The sequence below is a fragment of the Notothenia rossii genome, assembly GCF_949606895.1.
Source record: "Notothenia rossii genome assembly, chromosome: 1".
Taxonomy (NCBI): Eukaryota; Metazoa; Chordata; class Actinopteri; order Perciformes; family Nototheniidae; genus Notothenia; species Notothenia rossii.
The window spans coordinates 86,438,457-86,464,662 of record NC_136912.1 but is presented as its reverse complement, the minus strand read 5'-3'; the positions used below and the strand labels follow the sequence as shown (position 1 = coordinate 86,464,662).

Below are 26,206 nucleotides of genomic sequence, written 5' to 3'. Positions count from 1 at the left end.
TATGTGTCGAATAATAAATATACAATAATTATTATTTTAACGACACAAAATGTCATCATAATAAAACAAATTAATTGTCAGTAGTTTTGTTTTCAGTCTTCTGTTTCCGGTGCAGTCTCATAACAAACTGCGGGGCGGAGGAGAGGGATCAACAACGAGAGCAGCTTTTCAGATAAATGTGGCCTCTCTGATAACCAAGATGAGGCCATTATTTATTATTTTGACATTCGGAGCGGTGGCGAGTAGTGGAGTACTAATGGCGATGGTACTTTACTTTGTTTTATCCACAACGGTAACGTAAACCTTAATGGGTGTTGGTATGTAGCCTATGGTGCGCGTGCTGCTCTGATTTCCTATGCGTAACAGTGATGCCAGGCTATTATCGACACATGAAACAACCGCTGTCCTCCTAATTCAAATTATATATAATCAATATAACGAGTGATATATCTGGTAAAGTTACTGTCTGTAGCCAAAACGTCAATAATCTGAGCTCCTCGTTGCTTTGCACAACATAGCCTTTAAATTCATTAACGTGATTTTGCAACCATAGAGTGCAACTAGCATATGTACCTACATATTACTTCATTAAGGTTTTTAGTGTGAGAATAATAGTTCAACAGTTCATATGACTGAGCGTAATTCGTAAGATATTGGATGTGTTGCAGCAGCACCACCCATCATCTGGGGTCAGCTGATAGGCTATCAGTATGAAGTGCAGCAGCATGACCAGTCATTGGAAGGTTTCATAACACAAGGTCGATGCTCGATACAGCTGAAATGTTATGTTAGTATTGAAGTATTACAATCAAATTGACTTTACAGGCATCATTAAAACAACAAGTCCCACAAAATATTAATCAAAGAAGGGAACTCTCTTTTAAAAAACTGATAAAAAGTGGAGTAGAAGAATAAAGTAGTTTAAAAATGAAGGTATTTAGTGAAGTACAAGTATGTCAAGGTTACATTTAAAGACAGTTGCCTACTTGAGTAAATGTACTTCATACAGTTCAATCTTGCAAAGAATTTTACAATAAATACTTGTTAACAATGCCAATAGTATGTCAGAAGGGGGCTCCTGGCTGTGACTGCTTAATCTTATCATACAAATAAAATGTGTAATATCTCTATTCTCTCTTTTCGTGTATTCCAATTCACAATAGGATGATTAAAATACAAATTCCTTTATCTTTCAAAGCCTATCTATTTATTTATTTTTCATTGATATAGCCAATAGTTTTGGCTCTTTAGTTGTATATTTTGAATCATACAGTAAATTATCCGTAAAGATTTTTATGGAATAGGGCTTATATTGTGTAACCAGCTGGATTTCTACCTAGAAAATTGTGAAATAATCTTTAAAATCAGATAAGTGTGTTGCTCAACCACTCAGCCTGTTGTATAAGGTTTTGCCCTGTCATTCTTCTGGTTATTATGGATTGGTTTTTGAAGGGAAAATATTCTGGAAAAGTCCATGGGCAGGTACAGAGCAGAGTTAAAAAAAAAAAACGGATTATTTAAACACAACATTTCTTGTTTTGCTATGATAAATTGGTAGAATAAACAAGTGTTTTGGGCTCAGCCTTGTGACTTTTATGAGATTTAAGGGGTTATGTGTGCTTATTCACTGCTACAAAAAGCTGTTTTTCATTCCAATGTTAATCTCATAAGTAGTTTATGTAATGTTCAGACTTTTGCTCTTAACGCTGGCCACAAGAGGCTCAACCACACATGGCTCTCTTAATGAGTCTGAGGACTATGAGAACCTTCATTATGAAGTTACCAAATGTTGTGGACTGTGGACCGCAGTACATGTGTCTGTCTGACGTAGAGGTTTTAGCCAACAGCACAGAGGGACCTATTGGAGAATCAGAGCTTATCAGTTCGGTTAATAATCACCCGCTCCCTTGACTTGAGGACACTGCATCGCGTCATCCTCAGTGGTCGGATTGTGGTCTGACAGTGAGGGTGTAGAGAACATTACTCAGGCGCTTTACAGATTGTATCGCTTTCTGCCTTCAGAGGAGCGTACTTAAGGGCAGTCATGCGCCTGTTAGGGTCCACTGTCCTTTTCTCTGTCCTGCTGCAGGCTATGGTAAGAAAAAAGTAGGACTGAAACTCTGGATTATGTTGCTTTTGGAAGATGGCACGTTTTTTCCAACTGAATTGATAATTGAAAGTGTCTTTTTTTATGTTGTGTAGGATGTTCTATTATTTAAGATATTAGTATTTAAATATTTGCATACAAAAGAAATTTGTCTCTTTTTGCTGTCTTCACGAATACATTTTAAGGGGAAATGCGTATGTCGCTGATATATTTGCTGGGTCATATTTCTTGTTATTTGATATTCCTTAAGCAGCATAAAAGTGCATTTTGAAAATGAGCTCCCTTAACTCAACTTGTTTTCCTCCTCACAGTCTGTTCCGACAGAGGACTGGCAGAGGGCCACGTCTATTTACGACTTCTCAGCAACAGATATTGATGGGAATCTGGTTTCCCTCGAAAAATACAGGTATGTCTTTTTATTTTCCCTAAATGTACTAAAGCATACCATAAACATACCATCACTAAATCCTTATGCACCTGTTTCTTTGTGTTTTCAGGGGGGATGTTGTCATCATCACCAACTTTGCCTCTAAATGAGGTAAAACCCCAGTAAACTACTCTCAGTTTGCGGAAATGCACGTCCAGTACGCTGAGAGAGGTTTACGCATCCTCGCCTTCCCTTCCAACCAGTTTGGAAACCAGGTACGAAACACATCAGAGTTTTATTAACGTGCAAAGCTAGAAAAGGCATTATTACACAAGCTGGAGATCTGAAAATGTCACATAACTGGGAACAGTAAACAGAAAGGTCACATTGCAAAAGATGGAATCCAGCCCTAATATTTGCAAAAGGCCTTTTCAACAGAAGGGGACATCACGTTATAGTACACTAAACCAACATTTGCTTTTTCTTCATTGGTTTAGCAGGGCACTTTAACCTGCGTGGCTTTTGACTCTTGCTGACACGTCTATTTCTCTCATCTTGTTTTACTTTGAAGGAGCCTGGAAATGAAACTCAGATTAAGCAGTTCGCCAGTTCCTACAACGCTCAGTTTGACATGTTCAGCAAGATCGATGTGAACGGGGACACTGCTCATCCTCTGTGGAAGTGGCTGAAAAGTCAGCCCAATGGGAAAGGGTTCCTGGGAAAGTAAGTAGTGATTTTATAACATGTATACAGTATTGATGATGACATGATACACTTATCTACAAACTGATTGAATTAAAACCAGATCATATTAATCAACTATTGATCATCATAGTCTATTTTTTTGACATGTGATTTGTTTTCATTCTTGCAGCAGTATCAAGTGGAATTTCACCAAGGTAAATATCAGTCATTTTATATAGACGATACAATGGTTGTTATAGCTAACATTTAATCCTATATTCCTGTAATGTACATCAACGTTAAACAGGTGCCCTAACTATATAGTGAACTATCTGTGAACTGTTAAATGTAAAACAGATAATGATTGTATTTAATATTTTAAGTCTCTATAAATATATGTCTTTGAGTTGTATCTTTTTTATCTTTCTCTTTAGTTCTTGATCAACAGAGAGGGTCAGGTGATGAAGAGATATGGACCCCTCAATGATCCAAGTGTAAGTACACCTGTCTTAATTTGCCACCGATAGTATAGTATATTGATCCTGACTGTACACCCTTTATATATTATTTTAGTTTTAAAATGTAATTATGGCTGCGTAATTATTTCCCGTTATGGGCCTAGTGAGACAGGAAAGAGCTTATCTGGTAATATGTGAAACAATCTAGACATTATTTACAGAAAGAAAAAGGTTCTGCAATTTTGTCACAAAAAATATAAATAAGTTAAAACTAGGATTTGAAATGTATAAAAAGGGAAAGAGGGAGTGTAAACATAATTTTGCATTTAACATGAATTTACCTTTCATATAAACTATGTGTGTCTGTGTATGTTAAAATAGCCGTTTCTTTAAAGTGGACCTATCATGATATTTGAATAATATAGTGTAGGACCATACCTATATAAGGCATATTTATACTTTTTATTTTTCAAAATACCAAACAGATCATGCATTTTAGCCATTCCTCATTTCGCTCAATTTAACACCATCTTTTCATGGGCTGATTCTGTGAGAACAGCACCATCTACAGGCCTGGCATATGTACTACAGCGTCTCCAGCGCTTTCGAACGGCAATGTCCGTGGCTGTCTCCTCCTGATTGGTGGAGTTGACCCAATAGCCGTAGCGTCACTTCTGTGACGTCATAGAAGTGTTCAAATCTGGATCAGTCTGTATCAGATCCGTTGCAGCCCCTATTTAAGAGATTTGGGTATGGAGGAAAATAGAGAGGGTTGTGTTTTCTGACACTTGGTGAGTTCCCTGGAACACCGGGGACACATATTCATGTATAAAAGACGTACAAAAGTGCATTTTGCATGATAGGTCACCTTTAAATAGTATATACAATGTGTGCTTCTTCTCTTCTTCTTCTTTCATTAGGACTGTAGATTTGAACTTCTTCTCTTCTTCTTTTTTCCAGGTGGTGGAGAAGGATCTTCCTCGATACTTGTAAATGGATGATTGATGCCTTACTTACTGAAACTCTATCATATATGCTCCTTTCTCTGGCTCTCTCTGGCACCAGTGGATAAAGTTTGGGTTTCCCCCCAGACCAGTGACGGCCTGTTCATAAACCCGCACGGCGGACAGAGCAGACCTGATGAAAATGGCGTGCAAACCTGCTTGGAAGAAAACCAGACTTGCTTTCATTTGGTTCTAGAGAGAGAAGGGTAAAGGACCCTCTGTTAACAGTTTCATGTGTGGCATTGTTTTCATAATAAATTGCACTAAATGTTGCCCTAAGGACATCTTTGTCTATCATTTTTGTCTGTCAGGAAAACATTGGCATTTGTCAAGTTATGTTATATCATATGAGATGTGCTTGCTTGTAGAATAGATGTTTTTTTGTATCCTGAGAAATCGTTTTTTATTCTGTGTAATGGAAATGGTGAAAAAAGGAAAGAAAAATCAATTATTGCCATACTGAAAAAAGTTGAGCACTGGAGCATAAAATTAATATGAGATTTCTTTTTTATGGATTGAAAAATGAATAATGTCATAGTTTTGTTCACTGACAAATCATTACCTTAGATTACAGGCACAGTAATGATTACACATTACAGTTTGTGCATTTACAATAGTGGTTGAAGAAGACTTAAGAAATCTGCCTGTTCGTATTATAAAAACATTACACCAAGGATGAGGTATAACGTAATTCTAAAGGAATATGTGTTATAGCTCAAATTTGACAGGGCTTTAATGTGTACAGCTGTGATGGAGATGTCCTTTATTGTCTTTGTTGGCAGCCTACTATCTTTCCTGTTGTGTTAACAATATTGGCTTAGTTTAGTTAACCAAAGTAAGATTTTGTTTCCCCCCAAACCCCTTGAGTCTCTCATTAAAAACATTCTGTGACTAGCTCTTTACATATAAAGTCAATTGTATCTCCAAAACTATGATAGTCAATCAACCAGGTGTTTCCCCATGCAACCACCCTGTAAGTTAAAGGTCACCTATTATGCAAAATCCACTTTGTCATGTCTTTTCTACATCAACATGTGTCCCTTCTGCATTAAGAGATTCTGAAAGTGTCAGGAAAAAAGATTCACTCTCTTTTTGTCCTGATCCATTTATATAAAAACCTGTCTGAATATTAGCAGATCAGATTTTGGCCACTTTATGATGTCATAACGTCTTTTTGGCTTGTGTAACCATTAGCCAACAACCAACCAAGGTAACCCCCGACCTTATCACCTGAATCTCCTCCAAGAGCACCATTGTGTTTTTTTTAACCAAATATCTCGCAGAGGGGCGTGGGGAGGGGCTCCTTGTTTTCGCCTAAAGTAAAAGACAGAGAATCAGCACTTTTGAAAAAGGGCTGAAACAGAGGGGTTTATGACATGCTACAATCCATGATCTGTTTGGTATTTGGAGCCAAACACTTCAGAGACATGTTTTGTATATATCTGAGACCTGCAATATATTGATGAAACATAGTATAATAGGTGGCCCTGAAATGCAAGTCAAAACAACATTTCACAAAACACTACAGCATTTCACAAAACACTTCAACATTTCACAAAACACAACGACATTTAAAAAAACACTACAGCATTTCACAAAACACAGCTTTTCAGAAAACGCCACAGCATTTCAGAAAACGCTACAATGAAACGCGTCCAGAAGAGCACCCTAAAGCTTATGTTTATGTTTATTAAGGATCCCCATTAGCTTTTGCTCTCGACAAAAGCTACTCCTCCTGGGGTCCGACACTTAAAACAATACAACAATAATACAGCAACATTTAGGACATAAGTCCTGACATCATTAACAACATTAAAAACATCACCAATATCATCAACAACATGCGATGAAATTCAATTAAAAGCTGACCTCTGCATGCAGACAAACTGAACAATACTATGAAGCTCCTGGCTGCAGTTCTCCATAACTTTCTGCAGAGGGAGCCACAGTGTCCGGCAGCACGGAGCCAGGAAGCAGTACCATCACAGTCACAGCACCATCAGCAGCAAGTGCGGTGAGCGGAGAGGAGCGGACGCTGTTCGTGAGGAAAACACCGCACACATGAAGGGACCGTCACGGATTACTATCACATATTCCTAAGGTTGATTACAGCTACTTATCCAATAACACATCCCCTCCTTGCTCTCGCACCGTCGCTGTGGGTCTTTCAATCGGAGGGCTTGCCTGTTTTTCCTCCGGGAGGCTGAATGGAAGCAGAGGGAGCGGTCGGGCTGTCGGAGGCCGGGGACGGGAGCCCGCTGTCCGGGGACGCAGCATCCGATGATGGGGACACGGTCGTCGGAGTTAGCTACGGCATGGACGCCGGAGACATGGGTACTTTCAAATGTAACCGTATCTGTCTGTCTTTAGTAATTATTTCATAAACCTGACATCCATTTTCCTCTACTGTAAGCAGAAAGTCCCGACTCATCTTTGCTAGCAGGGAATCGGTAAGCTAACGTTAAGCTAGTAGCTAACTTACCGTTAGCTTAATGTATGTGGGAAGCAGGTAAAGTTGGATAGTAACGTTTTTATTGCCTATAGGCTATGCGTGGCTGTATACTTTGTCTAGTAAATACACGCATGTATAAATGTGTGTGGTCAGCAGGACAACAAACCTTGAATCGATATATGAACGGGCAATATGATATGTACAGTAGTATTACTGTAAATATCTTTAATTACCTGGGTTGACATATAGAAAGAGCCAGGGCTGCAGGATGCATGACCACCTTCTCCCTAGGAAACGCCTCCAGGCACCTACAATAATCACTACCTGTGACAAATACAAGCTGTAGGAAAACAGTACAAAAGTATTTGCATCAAAATGTACTTAAAGTAACAAAAGTAAAAGTACTCACTATGTAAGAGTGTTATAACATCTGATAAAGGTGCAGCTAATTTTAATTACTTTTATCTTACTCCAGGTGTAACTAAAGTCTTCATTTATCTGTTCAATGTTATTCAAATCGTTATTCAAAATCTGCAAGTAACTAAAGGTTCTAAATAAATGTAGTGGAGTAAAACTACACAATGTACCTTTGAATTGTTGTGGGGTAGAAGTACAACGTAGCAAAACATGTAAATACTCAAGTAAAATACAATTCCCTCAAATACTTAAGTACAGTACTTCAGTAAATCTACTTAGTTACTATACAACACAATAATCACCACCTGTCAGAAATACAAGCTGTAGGAAAACATTCATTAGGTTTCTGAAGAAATCATTAAACCCTCAATTTGGATTTACTATATGCCACCATCTTTGCATATTACTGATGCCAGAAAATCCACATTTCTGCATGGAGGAGGCTGAGGAACAGACCGCAGCCCCCACAGCAAGCTGTGACAGGCTGAGGCATTTAGCAATTGGACTAGAGATTGTAAAATGTAAGCATATTCTATCAGTGTTTCATTTTTTCATACATACAGTACATATTACCTCTTTTTTATATTTCATATTAGGAAAAACGACAGATAATACAGAGAGGTCCACATGCTTTTTAAACAGATGCATTATTGAGTACCCCTCTAACCTGCCAAGTTCAGGTTGATGGACAGTTGGCATCCCCAATCTGCTGTCTTTTGAGTGACTTGACGATGACAGAGAACAGCAAAATATATGTTGAATAAAATCCCAGACGACAAGTATGGTGCAATTTGCAGTGTAATGTGGACTCCACAACACTGCTGACTGTTAAAGCTTCTTGTTTTAACACACCAACAACACTAACATCGATACCATGTTATCCCATTTAACTGGAGCTGAAATGACAAATTCTGTGGGTTGGGTCGATTTTCTTCTTTGTATTACTAATATACCTCTAATGCAAAGCTTTTGTTGGTTAAGCTAGTTTGTCTGATAAGCCCTGCAGTTGGTGTGCATCACACTGTGACTCCCATGCAACATCTGTTTTAGTGAATGGTCTTAAAGGCCATTAAAGGCTTTTCAGCTAATATATGTTAAACCCAGGGACTGTGCTCATTTCTACGACAGTGTACAATAACAACATGGCACTGGTCACCAGAAATTAATGGTAATGTCCCCTGAAGAGGTTTTGCTTGATTCTCATTGGGCCCCAGAGATGGTAGATGTCCAAGTGATGAAACATGTCAACCTGAGAGCTCGGTTTGTGTCCGGTGTAAGTGCAGGCTTCACTGTTTGCTTGTCTGCTCTGAATGTGTGAAAACTATGCTTTGTGTGGGTGTCACTGCTTGCTGTTAAATATCTGTCTGAGCATTCGTTCCTATTCAAAGCTTCTCATCCTTAAGCTGCATAATTTGTCCCTATAGTCTCCTGTCCAGCATGGCATCATTAATGTCACTTATCTTTTCCCCACACTCGCACTTCTTTTACCTTGAACTTTTCCTCTCCTTTTTTTCCTCTCCTCTCCTCTCCTCCCATCTCCTCTCCTCCCCTCCCATCTCATCTCCTCTCCTCGTTCTCCCTGAGTGATTCCCTTGGCTCAGCCACTCATTTGTCACCATCCATCAGTCCTCCCCCCTGTATGTTTTTTTCTATACTCTGCTTAAGGCAAGGCCTATCAGATTTGCTGACGGAGGCACGAAGGGTGGTTGCCTTCGGTGTAACTTACCATCTATGTGCTTGCTCCTTATTCAATCTGCAAGGTCTCTCTCTATTTCTCTTTCTGTGGCTATGTCTGCCAGTAACAGATTGTATGCAGGTGGCCAATGCTCAAGGCTTATATAGGGTGTTCATCCTTCTCCGGGTCATTAATGTCATATTTCTTTACGTAGATGATGACGCATTTCGGTCGCTTCTTCCGTGCAGCTGGTTTTTTTTATCTGGAAGTGGGGTTTGTGTGCTAATGTAGCTTTTCTAAACAGACACCACAGCGTTTGTCCTTGTGCTTGTCCAGGGTTTTTCATTTTCTAATCGATAGCTGCTGGGAGGATGAGTGAGGGGGATGAGGGTAAATACAGATATGGAGACACATGTAGAGAGGAGAGACATGTAAAACATTCTAGGCTGTATTTTTCTTTTGTTGTGGTGACTTTGCAGCTTTATAAGGTTACATGTGCCACAGGAGGCCCTGGTTCAGTTTTGCACTTACATGACTGCAGTGTCATAATGCTCTGGCTTCCCTCAAAGGGGAAATAAAGCCTGCTGTTGTCAATTAAGAGAGTTACTGTGCCCACTGTGCGGGCTATTATTATTTCATAATCAGGGGCAGGAGCATGAAGCTGTCAAACTCATCTTAAACATACCACATGGACCTAGAATTGGAGTGGGGCCTGCTACAGTAATTGGACCAATATTGGTATAGTGCAATTGAGGATAAATGTTCACTGCAGTAAGAGCAGCCAGCATTCGAAAGTTAATCTAGCATCCTGTCTTTGTTAATTTTCTCCAGGCCTCCCTCCACAATCCAAAAACAAGCAAGTTAGGTAGAGTGGAAACTCTAAATTGCCTGTAGTTAATGGGTTTGAGTGTCAGGTGACCTGCACAGTGTGTACCCTGCTCTTTGCTAGTGCTGTAGCGATGCGTCGACTTCAAAATATCGTCGACGACATATTTCCTCGTCGACGCATCGCCAAACACGTGGGTCACCCAAGACAACAACAAGCAGTTCGCAATCGCACTTTAAACATGGATATGTTGACTGAAACGGCTACCACCTCCTCCTCACAGGATTGCACACGAAGCCCTGCAAAAAGCCCCCAAACAAAAACATCTCGCCCTAGGTCTTTAAAATTGAATTTATTGAAATCTCCAATATCAACGTAATAGCTTGTTCGGGGGGTGCTAACACTTAACCATAAACTGTATCGTTTACTTTTTCCGTCTTTATATGTAGATATTACTTTTCTCCGTTAATCCACGTCACGTTGTTTCCATAGCAACAACAACTTCCTGTCAACAGCGCTACCTCCCCTTCAAAATAAAAGCATATTCATAAATGGGAACAGCCCTAGTGAGTTTGAGCTTGAGTTCAACCGCAGCTTGAGTTCTGTGCACTTCGGAAGTGCTAACTATCTTATAGCTCTCCGTGCGGTTTGTTCGTGCGTGGTTGGTTAGTAGTTAATGTTAGCTACCTAGCTAGCGGCGCCAGCTGTGTGTTAGTTAACGTTTGTCAGCATTTAATGTTGGATGGAATGGTAGCTAGTTTATGTCTGCAGAACACCGCTATCTAGCCGCTACTAACCCGGAACGAACAAACTGCACAGAGAGCAAACTCATGTTGTGGTCGTTTACGAGTCAAACATAACATTAGACTAACGTTAGTCAGCTTATAGTATCAATGTATGTCAACTAACGGAGCCAAGCGCAATGTCCAGGCCAGGGCTGCACGTAAGCTGGTGTGCAGTTGTCATGAATAAAGTACTGTTTTTTGGTATTTATTTGAGATACATTATGTTTTTTATAAATCTAACAACAGAACAATAATCGTTAGATTAGTCGACTAATCGATTAAATAATCGCCCGATTAATCGTTTTCAAAATAATCGTTTCCCCCTAGCACTTGCTCAGTGTATTCTGCTGAGATAAGCCCCAGATAAGCTTTTTAGAAAATGTATTAAAATGATTAACCAATAAATCATTTTCAATTTTAAACATTGTGTGATTAGATTAAATAATGATAATGAATTGTTACATGTTGTTGTGCAAAATCCTATCAGTGTGTGATTATTGCTTTCCTTACTGTTGGGAAATAAAACCTTCCTCACTTCTCTCCAGGTTCTCTGCACAGACAGATATGTTTGTTTTCTTCCATCTTCTGAAGTTCTGAGGGCAGAAAATAAGCTTTATTTTCTATGCAGTTTGAGCTGATCCAGCTCTGTTATTTGCTGCATTGTATGTTTCAAAAAGCCAAGGCTGCCATCAGTTTTTCTGTGGGTATTTATCTGGGCCCATTAGGGGCCGTGGAAAGGATTTTCTCCTTGAAACCACAGGCAGTGCAGCCTCACACTGTTCATAAGAGATAGAGGTGGCTTTCTGAAGGTAGGATGGTAAATGATGGAGTACACCTTGCTGAGTAACCAACTGTATTTTACCTGAGGGTGCTACACACCAACAGTGAGACATCATCCACGGTTTAGTTTGTGTTCATTCAGATGTCAGCATGCAGAGGAGGCCTGTGTGGTATAGCTTGTCTATGTTTAACATGTCTGAGGGGCATCATGCTGGGAAAAATGCAACGACTCGCAGCATTCGGGTGATGACATACTGTTATCCCCCTTAAGACTGAGGTGCAAGGTCAACTTGAAGACATTTAAGTCAACATTTATGCAGTGTTTGGTGAATTGAAATGCCATTAGGGAACTGAAAACCAGTCAGTTATTAGTTCCACATCTTCATGATAGCATAAAACATGACATAGACATACAGGAGAGACAACTTGATGTGTGTCGGACTAAATCGGCAAGTGTTTTTATATATTGTACTGCAGCATCCAATCACACTGTTGTGCAGCTCTGCTTCTTCTGTAGTTTGGAGCAGATTACCCTCCAACTGAGTCACCACTCACCAGTGGCAGAAGATGCTGTCTTCAGCAATAACTGCAGCAAACAGAAGCCAGGCTGATCACCAGCATGTTTATTTACTCGATCCACTTCCATTACTCCCTACACAGTTCCTCTACTCTCCGTAAAAGGACCTTTTTTCTCTGCCTTGACTGCATTTTTCAGGATCAGTGAGGATAAGCTCAGTTCAGATCTAGGAGCCCAGTAATGAAAAACATACTGAAATTGCACAAGAGGTTTGAGCCCTTGTGTGTGACTTTGCTGGAAGGATTGAGCTGTTTTTAGCTTTGCCCAGAGATCAGGGAACTGCTACCCTGCGAGTCTTTTTAGGAGCAGCAAAACCTCCCAGCCTCCCGGACACTTTTGACAACTATAATCTTCTAGATAGATACATTAATACTACATCCCAACGAGACGGGTATCCAGCAGGAAATGTCTAATGTCTGACTAATTAACTGTAAATATTGCCTCAAGTCTTCTCCTGATGTGTGTTTGTGATAACTCAGACTTCATATTGACACTGTGGGCAGGCATCACATGGCCACCAACACTGACTATGTATTGACCTACGGAGGTGTATGCGCATGTAAGAGTCTCTGCAGTGTGCATCAAAAACAGCTACTCTTACTATAATGCACATTAATATTCTGTCAGGACTTCTCCCAGCAGCTAGACTCCTCTTTATTAGAGCACCCATCTTGGCTTCTCCTCGCTTTGAATTTCAATTTCATATTCCACTGAGCTTTCAGGCCTCTCCAAGGAAAAATTACACTTTCATACCCTCCTGTTCCATTAGTACGATCCACAGTGTGAAATGGAGATGTTACTGTCGCAGCCTCTCCCGAACGGCAGTAAGATTTAGGCTGGAGTTTATTAGCTGCTTTCAGTAGCTGCGAAGCCGTCATTTTATCCTCTGCACATTGTCAGTTTAATTTGTAAATAGATGGATTTAGGATGGCTAAGGTGTTAGAGTGCTTGCAGGTGTGACATTTGAATGAAGTTAGAATTTTTATTTGAGGATTTTTGACAACCAACAGAGAAATATGGTAAATCTGCCTGTTTATATTAGGGGTCGACCGATTATCGGCCTTGCCGATATTCCGCATTTGACCGATTATCGGTATCGGCCTTTTTGTTTATCAAATTGCCGATAAAACTTTGGCTCTGATGCGGCCGTTTCTCTGGCTGCAGTCACCACCCTCTGTACACGAGCAATGTCCCGCCCACAGCGCTATCTGATAGGCTATTACTGAAGTGTCAATCAACACTGAATTTTTTCCGGGCGGGAGCCTGCCAGAGAGGCGGGACCTTCTCAGATTACAGGCAGGTGCGAAGAACGCAGGCCAGACACAGACAGAGGCAAGCAGCAGCGCTGAGCGGGAGCCATACATGTTTCGAAGGTAAATCAGTTGAAAGCCGAAGTTCAATAAACATCCCTATCCCCTATGCTGAAGTTGCAAAAACACGAAGATCTTATGATCCAATTCTATCAGTTTCCCAGTTAAACTGTTAAACGGGAAGTCAGTCAGAGTTGGGGGTGCGTGCAGCGTCTCGCAGCGGAGTAACTGTGGTGCGGGGGGGGGGGGGGCTGCGAGTGTTTTGCAGTTGCTAGCAGTTTATTGGGATTTTATGCTTGATAGACAGGCATTGTTTTGATATAATAAATTAAGCATTATTGTTAGTTAAGCATGTCAGACTGCAGCCCCACTTCTTGTCTCCCTCTAACTCATTGCAGATGGCTGCACTAAAGAAAAGGGCACAGAGAGGAAACCAGTTGTAAGATGTTTAAAAGTTCATTAAACATAATATATGCTTAAATGCATTTCAAAGAAGTTGTGTTGGAGTGTGTTATTCTACATTTTGACACCAAGATTTTCTGATTTTACTGCAAATGTATATCGGTTCCAAATATCGGTTATCGGTCTGCTTGATTACTAATAATAGGTATCGGTATCGGCCTTGAAAAAGCCATATCGGTCGATCCCTAGTTTATATAATAGAAAAACAGCCATTCTCTGCAATTAGTCATCATTTTAATGTAAAACAGTAGCACTTCTTTCTGATGCTGAAGCAGTGCTGGCAGATAAGCAGACAGACTGTCTCTTGACTCCCACCTGTCCTTGCCATGGTGCCATTTTATCCTGATAATCCAGACAATTAGTCTAGTAGCCTGGAGAGAACGGGATTGGGATTAGTTAGTAAAGTAATAGTGACCGTGATTTAGCTGGATTTGCATCTGAGCGTCTGTCTGCTGGCTTGTCTGGGAGAACCTCAGTTAAGCCTGGCCAACTGTAGTCTTTGGAGCGAGTGTGTCTGTGTGAGGTGTTTTCCAGCCCTGAAATGGTGTAAGGCAGGGGTGTCAAACTCAAGTCCCGGGGGCAAAATCCGGCCTGCGACTTCATTTTATGTGGCCCCACAAGAGCTTGCAAAGAATATAATATGTTTGTTATACGGTTACATGGCGATTTACAGAAGCACGTTGCCCATACGTGGAGCACAATGCATCTTAGATTTGATTTCTTTTCTTCTAAATATGCCTTTTTTCTCAGAATTTGCCCTTTTCTCAGAATTGACTTTCTTTGAAAAATGTAATTTTTTGGAAAAATGTCTTTTAAAATCATTTTGTGACATTCTCACTGAAGAGACTTGCAATTATTTGCCCTAGACTTCTGCTTTCAGACCGAGTTAATTATGAAGTTATTAACCTATCCGATAATAATCCAATTGCAAATGTATTATCTTTGAAATTTACACACAGCATCTATTGCACGTCTGTCCGTCCTGGGAGAGGGATCCCTCCTCTGTTGCTCTCCCTGAGGTTTCTCCCATGTTCCCCTTTAATCTGTGAGTTTTCTCCGGAAGTTTTTCCTTGTACGATGTGAGGGTCTAAGGACAGAGGGTGTCGTACTGTCATACTGATATTCTGTACACACTGTGAAGACCACTGAGACAAATGTAACATTTGTGATATTGGGCTATATAAATAAACATTGATTGATTGATTGAGAGGCAATGATGTAATATAATACATTATTTTATATATATTAAATATATTATTTATATATGTATTTTTATATAGTCTTAAAGTTACAACCGTCCCTTTGAGTGCAACCATTACGCGAATGTGGCCCGTGATGACATTTAGTTTGACACCCCTGGTGTAAGGGGTCTTTGCTGAAAATGATGGTTTTATGTCTGTTTTGAAATGGTTTGTGTTGTTTTACAGCTCATTTGAAGTATGTTGCTTATTCATGTCTTTAGTTTTCTAAATTGTTTGGGTAAAAATGAATCATGTAACGCAAATGCCCAAAAGTAATCACATTTTTGTGTAAACAACAGCATAAAACCGACCTCATGGTTACAATGGCACAGAATTAAAATGAGGAAAGCAAATGTTTGCATTGTAGAAGCTGTAGCAAATATTATAAATGATAATTTAAAGCTTTCTATGTCGTAATTGTTGATGGACTAATTCATCAAATGAAAATCTTGAAAAATAAATAAAGTATCAACTTTTAGACACTATTACTGCTAATCATCACACACAGGTTTGGAATAAGTAGATGCTAGAATATCAAGAAATGTATTAATGTTTAGCAAAAGTGTCTGAGTCATGCTTACTCAGTTATAACGGCTCACTGCTTTTTATCTGTCTTTGGCTGATTTTGCTGCTAAATTTGAAGAAATATCAACACAATGGAGATTGTTGGTGATTTTTCAACGCTTCCTGACTATAAACAACTTTAAAAAAGGATAAACAGATATCTATAAAGTAATGAATTACTTGCAGACCGGTTGTATTTCTTAAAGGCTTCCCTTGTAAAAAAAGGTTCTTATATTGGGACTCGGCACCAGATAGCTTGTATGCAGACTGTTGTTCATTGCTCATCTAGCTCCAAGCTAAATGTCTCAAAAGGAATTTCTTTTTTTCAAAAGGAATTTCTTTTTTTCAAAAGAAAGCAGGAAGCTTTTTATTAAGCCTGCTTGCTGTTGCTTGATGCCATTGATTGTAATGGGTGACTTGGCATAGTGAAAAGCTGTCCTCTCCAGCCCCTGCTTCCTCCACACACTCCCTGTATTATACAGTAGATGATATGCACTGACAGCAAAGGACAGAGCAGCTTTCCTCCTTCTCTGCACACCACTTTGTTCAGTAAGTCAGGAGTGCTGAGAGGAAATGTATTTCAGAGAGAAGGCTGTGGATGTCTGCCATCACCACAACGCCAGTTTAAGACGTGTTGACGTAGGTTTCTAGACAGAGTTCAGCCATACTTTCTACTCTCGTCTTTAAGTAGCTGGCTTTGCATTGTGTCTGTTATTGCATGTCTGTTACCGTGTGTGTTTACATACAGAAGCAGTAAGGGCAAGCTGGGAGGTTGGATATTATTCTGCTGTAATTGCGATGAACGTTTAAAGTGGTTGATGACTCCTTAATTATAAGCGTTGCCATCTAACTACTCATCAAGGAGGAATGGTCAGTACAGAGGTATCATTTATATGCTTAGAATCACACACATATATCTACACAGCAGCAGAAAGAGTCCCCAAGTTTGTTTAACTGCGCATGAGATCAGAGGCCTTTACTACGAAACCAGTTCAACATACCCTGGATATGTTTGAGTTACCCGGCTTACCTAGTCCAAAACAATCGCGCTCTCGCTAAGCGGTTTTACGACGCTGGTTATCAACTCGGTAACTCAAGCGCGGTGTGCCCTATCTAGTTATGTGTGCGTTCACATGAAAGGGGCGGGGCTAGCAACATTTGACCAATCACAAACATGGAGAAGCGTACAGACAGTGCAGCTTCATACTTCCTGAATGAAAAGTGAACTATAATATTAGATAAATATGAAGACGTTAAACTTTAAACATCCATGACTTAAACACTTTATCCAGGAGACAAGCAACAAGCTATTCACCTGCAAGGTGAATACAGCTGGTAAAAGAAAAAGTGTTTGAATGCTTACATTAACAGGTCTATGATATCACTGCCCCGTCTAAGACACGAGTGGATCTGACTTTAATTACATTTGTCTCGAGTGTTTTGTCAACTTAATCTGTTGCTTAAAATAATACTTCTGTAGGCAGTATGTGACACTGTGAGTGTTGCACGGCCAGATACGGCTCAGCTGACTCAGATAAGGAAATATATGATACATTATGATGTGATATGCTGCGAACTGTACTTAATGCTACTTTGATCCGGTTACTTATGTTGTGGCAGATATTTAAGTAAGCTTTCTTAACACTGATGTTATAATAGTCAGATTGCTCTGAAGATGGGAGGTGATATTCTATTCATTTTCACATTCACAGTCAGTTGATTTTTGCCGGCCGTCTTTCCTGCAACGGCAGTTTAAACTGTATTTCCTTTATCCTGTAATATGACTTGATAGCTTTAAACTCTGCACACTGAGCTCTGATTGGTCAGCAGGCGGTGCTTTCACTGAGTTGAGCTCTTAGCCTGGAACCTAACCTGCTCCGGAGCAGACTAGCCGTTCAGCACAAGTTACCATGGAGATCTACCCCGGTAAGAAGAGAACCAGCGTCGTAGGAACGGAAACCCAGAGTTTTCCCTGAAGCTAGCTCGCTACGCAAATATCCGGCTTCGTAGTATAGGCCTCTGGTCTTTCAGAGTATCCTGTGCAAATAGAATGTCCTAGTTACAGAAACACGGAGAAGCTCGGTGTTATGCTGGAAATCTTACTCTGACAGAAACTAGGATACTGTGGCTTGTAAACACCATATCCATGTTTTATTATCACTGACTGCCATCTGCCCAGGTGTGCCTTTGACTGGAATAACATTAGAGGTAGAAAAAGAAAACAAGATGTGAATTCGAAAGACTAGTTTGACAACACGCTCATTGTTTTCCTTGTTGAGTGTTATATGAAAGGTGAACACAGTATCACATTTTAAGTTAGTTTGTTTTGTTATAGACAAGTTTGGGTATCATGTGAGCGTTTGGTTCAGTAACACCTTTTTAATTTCTTAATCAAGTCTTTTGGTTGCAGAGTGACATCATGTTGATATTGTCCCAAGCCTACTATGGATGGAGGAGGATGAGGAAGGAACACACTGGCTGACTGGTGTTCTCACACAGTGTGCTGAGATCAAGGGCTCAGGGTGGAAGGACCTGATGACACTGACTAAGGATCAATTTTCCTTCCCTCTGTCTAAACACTCGCCATCAGTGTTGCATAACTCTCCAGTGTCAAAGTGAACTAGGCTGAGGTTAACCATAAATTAATATTTTGAAAAAGCCAAATGGAAAGGAGGTCCTCCAGGCGGCTCTTTCTATCTGAACTTCCAGCAGAGAAGAGAAAAAAGGACCCTCCTCTAACACTCAACTTATACTCTCATTAATGTTAGAAATAAAATTGCAATCACAAGGTAATACACTGACTGTATTTTACCCCACTTTGTATTAAGGAGGCTGCTAATCTTCCTGCTCTTTTTGACAATTTATGGATTTCTGCTTTCTGTAGGTCAGGACTGACGCTCTTTGACACGATAAGCAAGCGCTGCTTTGTTGTGGTATTCAAAATGAACACCCAATCGATAGAGGGAACCTCACTTAGCCTCAACCCAGATAACAAACAATCATTTTAAAGACTGCCTCTTACTTAGCTCATCCTCAGGGATTCCCAGTATTGATCAGAGTCACATCAATGCTGCCTGCACTGTGAGGTTAACAATTCATTGACACACCCAAGTCATTATGTGTTTTGCATTCATTGTGTTGCTGAGATGCACCAAGACATCGTAGAGATCTGTTGTTTGTGTGTTCTTTAAAAGAAGTAGTTGATAGCAATGAGTGGGTCAATCGTTTTAGACTGTTTCAAAGTGTGTATGTTGTATACTCTATGTGCATGCAGCTGTGCTAAAGCCTCCTTTAACTGCAGCAGGTAAGCAAATGTTTAGGGCAGCATCTGTCTGTTATTTGACTGTGACTATAATTGGGGCATGATAGAAACAAGTACAGGAAAAGTGCAAGAGTTTGGGAATTATAAACATGAGGCCAGACAACGTTTTATATACAGTGGGGCAAAAAAGTATTTAGTCAGCCACCAATTGTGCAAGTTCTCCCACTTAAAAAGATGGGATAGGCCTGTAATTTTCATCCTAGGTATACCTCAACTATGAGAGACAAAATTAGAAAAAAAAATCCAGAAAATCACATTGTCTGATTTTTAAAGAATTTATTTGCAAATGGTGGTGGAAAATAAGTATTTGGTCAATAACAAAAGTTCATCTCAATACTTTGTTATATACCCTTTGTTGGCAATGACAGAGGTCAAACGTTTTCTGTAAGTCTTCACAAGGTTTTCACACACTGTTGCTGGTATTTTGGCCCATTCCTCCATGCAGATCTCCTCTAGAGCAGTGATGTTTTGGGGCTGTCGCTGGGCAACACGGACTTTCAACTCCCTCCAAAGATTTTCTATGGGGTTGAGATCTGGAGACTGGCTAGGCCACTCCAGGACCTTGAAATGCTTCTTACGAAGCCACTCCTTCGTTGCCCGGGCGGTGTGTTTGGGATCATTGTCATGCTGAAAGACCCAGCCACGTTTCATCTTCAATGCCCTTGCTGATGGAAGGAGGTTGTCACTCAAAATCTCACTATACATGGCCCCATTCATTCTTTCCTTTACACGGATCAGTCGTCCTGGTCCCTTTGCAGAAAAACAGCCCCAAAGCATGATGTTTCCACCCCCATGTTTCGCAGTAGGTATAGTGTTCTTTGGATGCAACTCAGCATTCTTTCTCCTCCAAACACGTCTAGTTGAGTTTTTACCAAAAAGTTCTATTTTGGTTTCATCTGACCATATGACATTCTCCCAATCCTCTTCTGGATCATCTAAATGCTCTCTAGCAGCCTTCAGACGGGCCTGGACATGTACTGGCTTAAGCAGGGGGACACGTCTGACACTGCAGGATTTGAGTCCCTGGCGGCGTAGTGTGTTACTGATGGTAGCCTTTGTTACTTTGGTCCCAGCTCTCTGCAGGTCATTGACTAGGTCCCCCCGTGTGGTTCTGGGATTTTTGCTCACCGTTCTTGTGATCATTTTGACCCCACGGGGTGAGATCTTGCGTGGAGCCCCAGATCGAGGGAGATTATCAGTGGTCTTGTATGTCTTCCATTTTCTAATAATTGCTCCCACAGTTGATTTCTTCACACCAAGCTGCTTACCTATTGCAGATTCAGTCTTCCCAGCCTGGTGCAGGTCTACGATTTTGTTTCTGGTGTCCTTTGACAGCTCTTTGGTCTTGGCCATAGTGGAGTTTGGAGTGTGACTGTTTGAGGTTGTGGACAGGTGTCTTTTATACTGATAACGAGTTCAAACAGGTGCCATTAATACAGTTAACAAGTGGAGGACAGAGGAGGCTCTTAAAGAAGAAGTTACTGGTCTGTGAGAGCCAGAAATCTTGTTTGTTTGTAGGTTATACCAAATACTTATTTTCCACCATAATTTGCAAATAAATTCTTTAAAAATCAGACAATGTGATTTTCTGGATTTTCTTTCTTCTCATTTTGTCTCTCATAGTTGAGGTATACCTAAGATGAAAATTACAGGCCTCTCTCATCTTTTTAAGTGGGAGAACTTGCACAATTGGTGGCTGACTAAATACTTTTTTGCCCCACCGTATATATATATTGTAATGCCAACACACAGAATGTAAAGCAGGTTATTAGAATAGATCAGTGGCACACTAAAGGGACTTTAGATTATTATAATTATAATGAAAATGAGCCATGAATACTGAAAAGTCCACTCTATATCGTTCAAAACGCCGACATCAAGAAAGGAAAGCAGAACCCTGAGTTAGATTGATATCTCATACCATCTTTACATCGTAAAGCAAGTTGGGACAAGAATGGGTTCTTAGTGCTTCTATATTCAGTGATCTGATCAGCTGTGTGCTTTGAGTGACCATGGGATGCACTGATTTTAAACAGTAGTTTCTTTGTTTCTTTGTATTTTTGTGTGATTTTAGTGTTTTTAAGAGTTAGTTGGCATTCACTAAGTCACACACACAGACGAAACAATCACGGCACAATAGACCAGCATCCTCTGATTTATGTGAATTAAAATAGCAGTTTTTCTCAAAGAAATCTGGTGGATTTAGAAATTGAATCTAATTTGATATAACGGTTTTGGTTCCCTGGTTGGAAGTCGTATCTCCAAACTGGAGACATGGTGACGGCCATAATCTACAGTGGGGTCAAAGAGGGTGTGAAAATCATAGAAATGCTGTATTTTGCTTCACCTTCCATGGCTGCCACCAGCTGGTAATGGACCGCTCTCTTAAGGGTGTAAGAGTGGGCCCTTAAACCTGCACATAGCGGTCCAACTAGGCAACAGTCCCAGCCAGAAGCTATTTATTTGTATGGGTCTATTTGTTGTTCCATCCCGTGAAGAACTGTGCAGACTGCTGCTGCAGCGTGACGGTGGAGGAGGATCTATTTTTCCTCATGCTCTCATTCTGAAGCCTCTTTACAGTGTCAAGGATGAAATCACCTGGGTTCTTGTTGAAGCCTAATGGAGGAAAGGTAGCACTTATAACCTGTCATCACATCAGAGTCCTGTGTTGCTGGGTAGAGGCATTTCTCAAGAAGATTTTCACACCTTTTGCAGGAAAGCAATCATGAAATATGATTGGAAAGACACGTATGAAGACCCCCATTGTTGTATCCAATCATAACTTCCTCCTCTGCTTTTCCACTGTACGCTGTAATAGACTATAAATAATCATCACCTTTATGTTTCAGCAGGGCTTTGTCACTTGTAGTCACATTTGCTTGCCTGTTATCATAATATAATTACATTTTAGGCTGTCCTCCCATAACCAAATTTATAGTAATGGTGTTTGTGTTTTACTTCATGCTGCTGAGGACAAAATGAAATGAATATTTGAATATATTATGTGAAACCACAAAGTAAATCAATATAAAGAATCATTTCTATACACAGATATCAATATTAATATGAATCTGTTGGCAAAAGGAAACGATTTTGGATTCAAAAGCTCGCTTTAGTCTGAGTAGAGTGTTTGAGCAAGCTTTGGTTGAATTCATTAAGACTGTCAGAAGAGGCAGGACACATTGGCTGAAATGCACACTGAGAACCCATCGGCTATTTCTTTTTTGAGCATGTTTGTATCTTTTGGGGAAAAATGCATCTACACCTATGATCTACACACAATTATCTGTGTTTCCAGTGACATTGTCTTTAAACAACAACTCCATTCTTCCATCTGAAGGTGCCAATGACCGGAGGATGAAGTCTTAGCACATATATATATTTTTCTGTTGTGCTGGAGTCAGTTTGCCAGACCAATAGTATATGGGTTTCGCATGAAAAACAAGTACTGCTATCTCCTCTTTATTTCAAAGACAGCTAAATGTTTTGGAAATGTTAGGAGAAATTATAACTACAGCATTATCATGATGTTTAAGGCTAGTATATAGGAAGAAAGTGGCTTTGTAGCTTGAGATGAGAGATTCAGATGAACTGAGCAGAGAGTCAGCCATCTAACTGTGTCGAGCAGGGAGGGATGGAGCACATGCTTGAACATGCATAGCCTGTCTCATTCCCTGAACACACACACACACACACACACACACACACACACACACACACACACACACACACACACACACACACACACACACACACACACACACACACACACACACACACACACACACACACACACACACACACACACACACACTCACACTATGCCTTTGAACCTGTAGTCTCAGCTAGCAACGACACTCGCACACATAGGGAACAGATATTTGAAAATGATCAAAAGAAAAAAAACACATAACCATTCACCAAGCAAATGACATGCATCCACACACACTTGGACCGGCAGACACGAATACTGTAAATAGGATGGGATGGTAAAAGCAGAGGAGGCTCCTCTTTAATTATCTGCATTGCAAACATTCCTTCACCAGCCGTGTTTTTTTCCCCTCAATTTGTATCCCCTGGTTGTTCGAGCTTGGGAACGTTGCCTGGTTCGTATTGGCTTGCTGTGGCTTGCTCATCTTGGTGCAAATGTGAGCATGTGTGACAGAGGGAGAGAGATAGAGACATAGAGCAGGAGGAGGGGTGACAAACAGGCTATTCTGTGCTCAGTCACATGGACGTCCACGAGAGGCAGGCAGGCAGAACAGCCGCCGCTACAGAGACCTGACATCGATTCAGATATCGTTTGCAGCTCGCCAGGATCACACTGGATGCAAAAGCACGGAAATCTGTCAGTTGTGGAGCGTGATGTAACCTGGCTGTTCAAAACAGAAGTGCATCCCTCCCTCCCTGTTCAACAATTAAACCATGGGATGCTCTTTCTATACATGTATATATAAACATGTGACATATTAAAGTGAATCCTTTAATCCAAAATACTACAATGTCATAAACAATATATCTGTTAATAATACGTGAAAGAAAAACTGAAATAAAAAGCATGTCTTCTCGAAGATGTCTCCCCAAGGCTTATTTAATCTCACTCATTCATATGCTAAATTGAGACTGTTGTAAACATATCTGTATCTTTTTAATGAATTTGCCCATTTAGTGGTTTCTCTTTCCTGAGCCATGCCTCAATTATTATGCTGAGTGTTACATGTCTATAATTATGCATCTATTTCAGGCCTTCCTGGGGAAAACAGTCCTTTTATTGCCTGTCTTTTGGCTACAGTATATCCTGTTATTAGACTGAAAATGATCAAAACACATCAGATGTGATACTGCCTATTTACTGAAATGATTACCATTTAAAATGTGTGATGTTTGCATTTGTTATTCTCTCTGTGAAACATATTTCAGTGCTTTTTACAGAGCTATTTATTCGATGTTCAAATGTAAAACCAACAGTCTTGGGACAAACTTAAGTAAAAGCGTATCTGAGCATTTTTCAAACAAAATATTTGCATGATTATGTAAATTAGGCCCTATTCGAACAGCACTGGTTTTATCTGAGTAATTTGTAATTATCTGCCATGTTTTATCAAGCGATAATATTAGTCCTGTGCGATTCGCAAAAGCATAGGGGTGTTTTGATTTTTAAGGTTTTCACTTTTGTGAACATTATACAAACATAAAAAAACAAATACGCTTATAATATTGAACATTAAAAGTAATTTAGTATAATATTTACGATATAAGCAGATGTTATGCAGACTTCTCCCCTTGTTACATTAGTCGTGTTCCAGTAGGGCAGGGATCACCAACTACATTTGTCCAAGGGCCAACATTTATCCAATAGACACTTTCGCGGGCCAGCGATTTTTATAGATAGCCCAGAATTTAGTGGAGCACGCTCAGGTACTGCGGAGCACATGAAGCTTAGCAGACTCTTCACGCTAACGAAGGATCATTTCGAGGCTACTGTCCCGCAGCTCCTGCCTCTCTGTTGGACTCTGTCGCAGCGGGGCTACTGCTGCGGAGCGCATAAAGCAGACTCTTCACAACGAAGGATCACTTCTTCTTCAAGGCGGGGAAGGCTACGCAGTCTACTGTCCTGCAGCTGCTGCTCTCTGTTGGACTCTGGTACTGCACATTACTCACGAGACGTTGTAAAAAAAAAATGAGTGGGGGGCGAACGCACTAACCGCTCCGCTAACGCCACAGTCACCCCCGTCGTGCGGACCGGATGAGAATGTCTGGCGGGCCGGATGTGGCCCGCGGGCCGCCAGTTGATGGTCACTGCATGGGGCATTTTATTTGTACCCCTTTACATGTAATTCCAAGTTGTAGACGAAATGACCACACACAAACATTGCAATCTCTACAGTCGTGCAGCTAGCTTGGCCCTGAAGTATATTTTCTCACTAACAGGCTACAGAGGGCTTCCTAAGGACTTGCCCTTGTAGCTGGCGTTACTGTGTGCTGTGCTTCCTCTCGCTGACAGGCCCCTACTTGTGTTTGACTGTTATTACATAATGTTGCTCCGCTGCGTCCACCCTGTGGTATATAGAGCACTAATGATGCTGAGTAATGGAGCCTTTCTGTCTCCAAGCGACTAACACAATCATCCCCGTCTCTCTCCTTCTTCCTGTCTCTCTCTCAGATGCTGCTGCTAGAAAAGCCTTCATCACTGAGGTGAGCGACCATCTGTCCCTGTGATCATAACGCTTCTCTTTTTAGTTCCTTTTTAATCTCCACATCAATAACAAGTAGTGCTTTGGTTTTACCCAGACACTTATGAAACCACTCGCCCTCGAAGGTTTGATCTGAGGATCTGATGCAAGTTATATTTGGGTCAATAAATATTAACTGTAAATAATGACCCTCGATTAGTGCTCAAAGGCTAACACAACATTTATAACAGCCTACAAGAATTGCAAGAGAGTATTTAAATATTGCTTTAGTTTTTTCGGTCTTTGCTAGACAATGTAGCTTATTTTATATTAATCCTGCTAATTTAATAAATCCCATCCATCAAGCGCTTCAGCTACGGCAGTGTACTTTAAAGCATCCTTTTGATGTATGGCACAGTTTGTTTCAAACCAAAAAGCTCAATGAACAGCTTCTACCATTACAACTTTTTTCTTAATTTAGATAAGCTTACAAACAGTGCTATCAGACCTTCATACTTTACACATGTTATCGCATCTCATTTGAGTTAGAATGATGAAATAGGCAAGGTTTCACACTAAGTAAAGATCCTTAGAACAGAGAAACCAAGTTAGCATGTTGCTTCAAACTGAGCACCTGGTCTACTCTGAAAATCAGTTAATAAGATCATTTGGAGATTTTCTTTTTAATGAGCTCTTCTGTGTCACTCTGCAGAAATATAAATGTTAATAACCAGATGCAGATCAACCTGTGTAACACAAGTCTCTCTGTCTTTGTCCCCCCCAGATGCCCTCGTCCTCAGGCCAGCCTGGTCAGGGGAAGAAGATTGGCCACAGAGGAGTCGATGCATCAGGGGAAACCACTTACAAGAAGGTAAAGCAGAGAGTTCATTTTGCTCTCTAAAAACTATCTACTCCAAATGGAGCCATCGACCGAAATAACCAATTACCAAGTGGGATTTTCCACTCATCTGATCCTTTATGTACCAGATCTAGAAATAAATT

The 26,206-nt window shown here is 40.4% G+C and overlaps 2 protein-coding genes across 5 annotated transcripts; both read left to right on the top strand.

Annotated features, from left to right (window-relative positions):
• The first annotated feature begins 109 nt into the window (after window positions 1–109).
• gpx4a (glutathione peroxidase 4a) lies at window positions 110–4,902 on the top strand. 3 transcript variants are annotated; one of them, XM_079658247.1, is made up of 7 exons: window positions 110–265; window positions 2,419–2,513; window positions 2,605–2,749; window positions 3,046–3,197; window positions 3,349–3,373; window positions 3,593–3,652; window positions 4,577–4,902. In XM_079658247.1, exons 1-7 carry the CDS (start codon window positions 200–202, stop codon window positions 4,607–4,609), a joined length of 576 nt encoding a protein of 191 aa, XP_079514373.1. In that variant the 5' UTR covers window positions 110–199; the 3' UTR covers window positions 4,610–4,902. The 3 variants fall into 3 exon arrangements, with proteins under 3 accessions (XP_079514373.1, XP_079514372.1, XP_079514374.1); XM_079658246.1 differs by having other exon boundaries at window positions 151–292; XM_079658248.1 differs by lacking the exon at window positions 110–265 and adding an exon at window positions 1,927–2,095.
• A 1,667-nt stretch (window positions 4,903–6,569) lies between these two features.
• On the top strand, window positions 6,570–26,197 carry pip5k1ca (phosphatidylinositol-4-phosphate 5-kinase, type I, gamma a). Of its 2 annotated transcripts, none has more exons than XM_079690133.1 (3): window positions 6,570–6,966; window positions 25,195–25,226; window positions 25,989–26,197. In XM_079690133.1, the coding sequence occupies exons 1-3, from the start codon at window positions 6,828–6,830 to the stop codon at window positions 26,103–26,105; spliced, it is 288 nt and encodes a 95-aa protein (XP_079546259.1). In that variant the 5' UTR covers window positions 6,570–6,827; the 3' UTR covers window positions 26,106–26,197. The 2 variants fall into 2 exon arrangements, with proteins under 2 accessions (XP_079546259.1, XP_079546260.1); XM_079690134.1 differs by having other exon boundaries at window positions 6,585–6,954; window positions 25,989–26,120.
• Window positions 26,198–26,206: the final 9 nt, after the last annotated feature.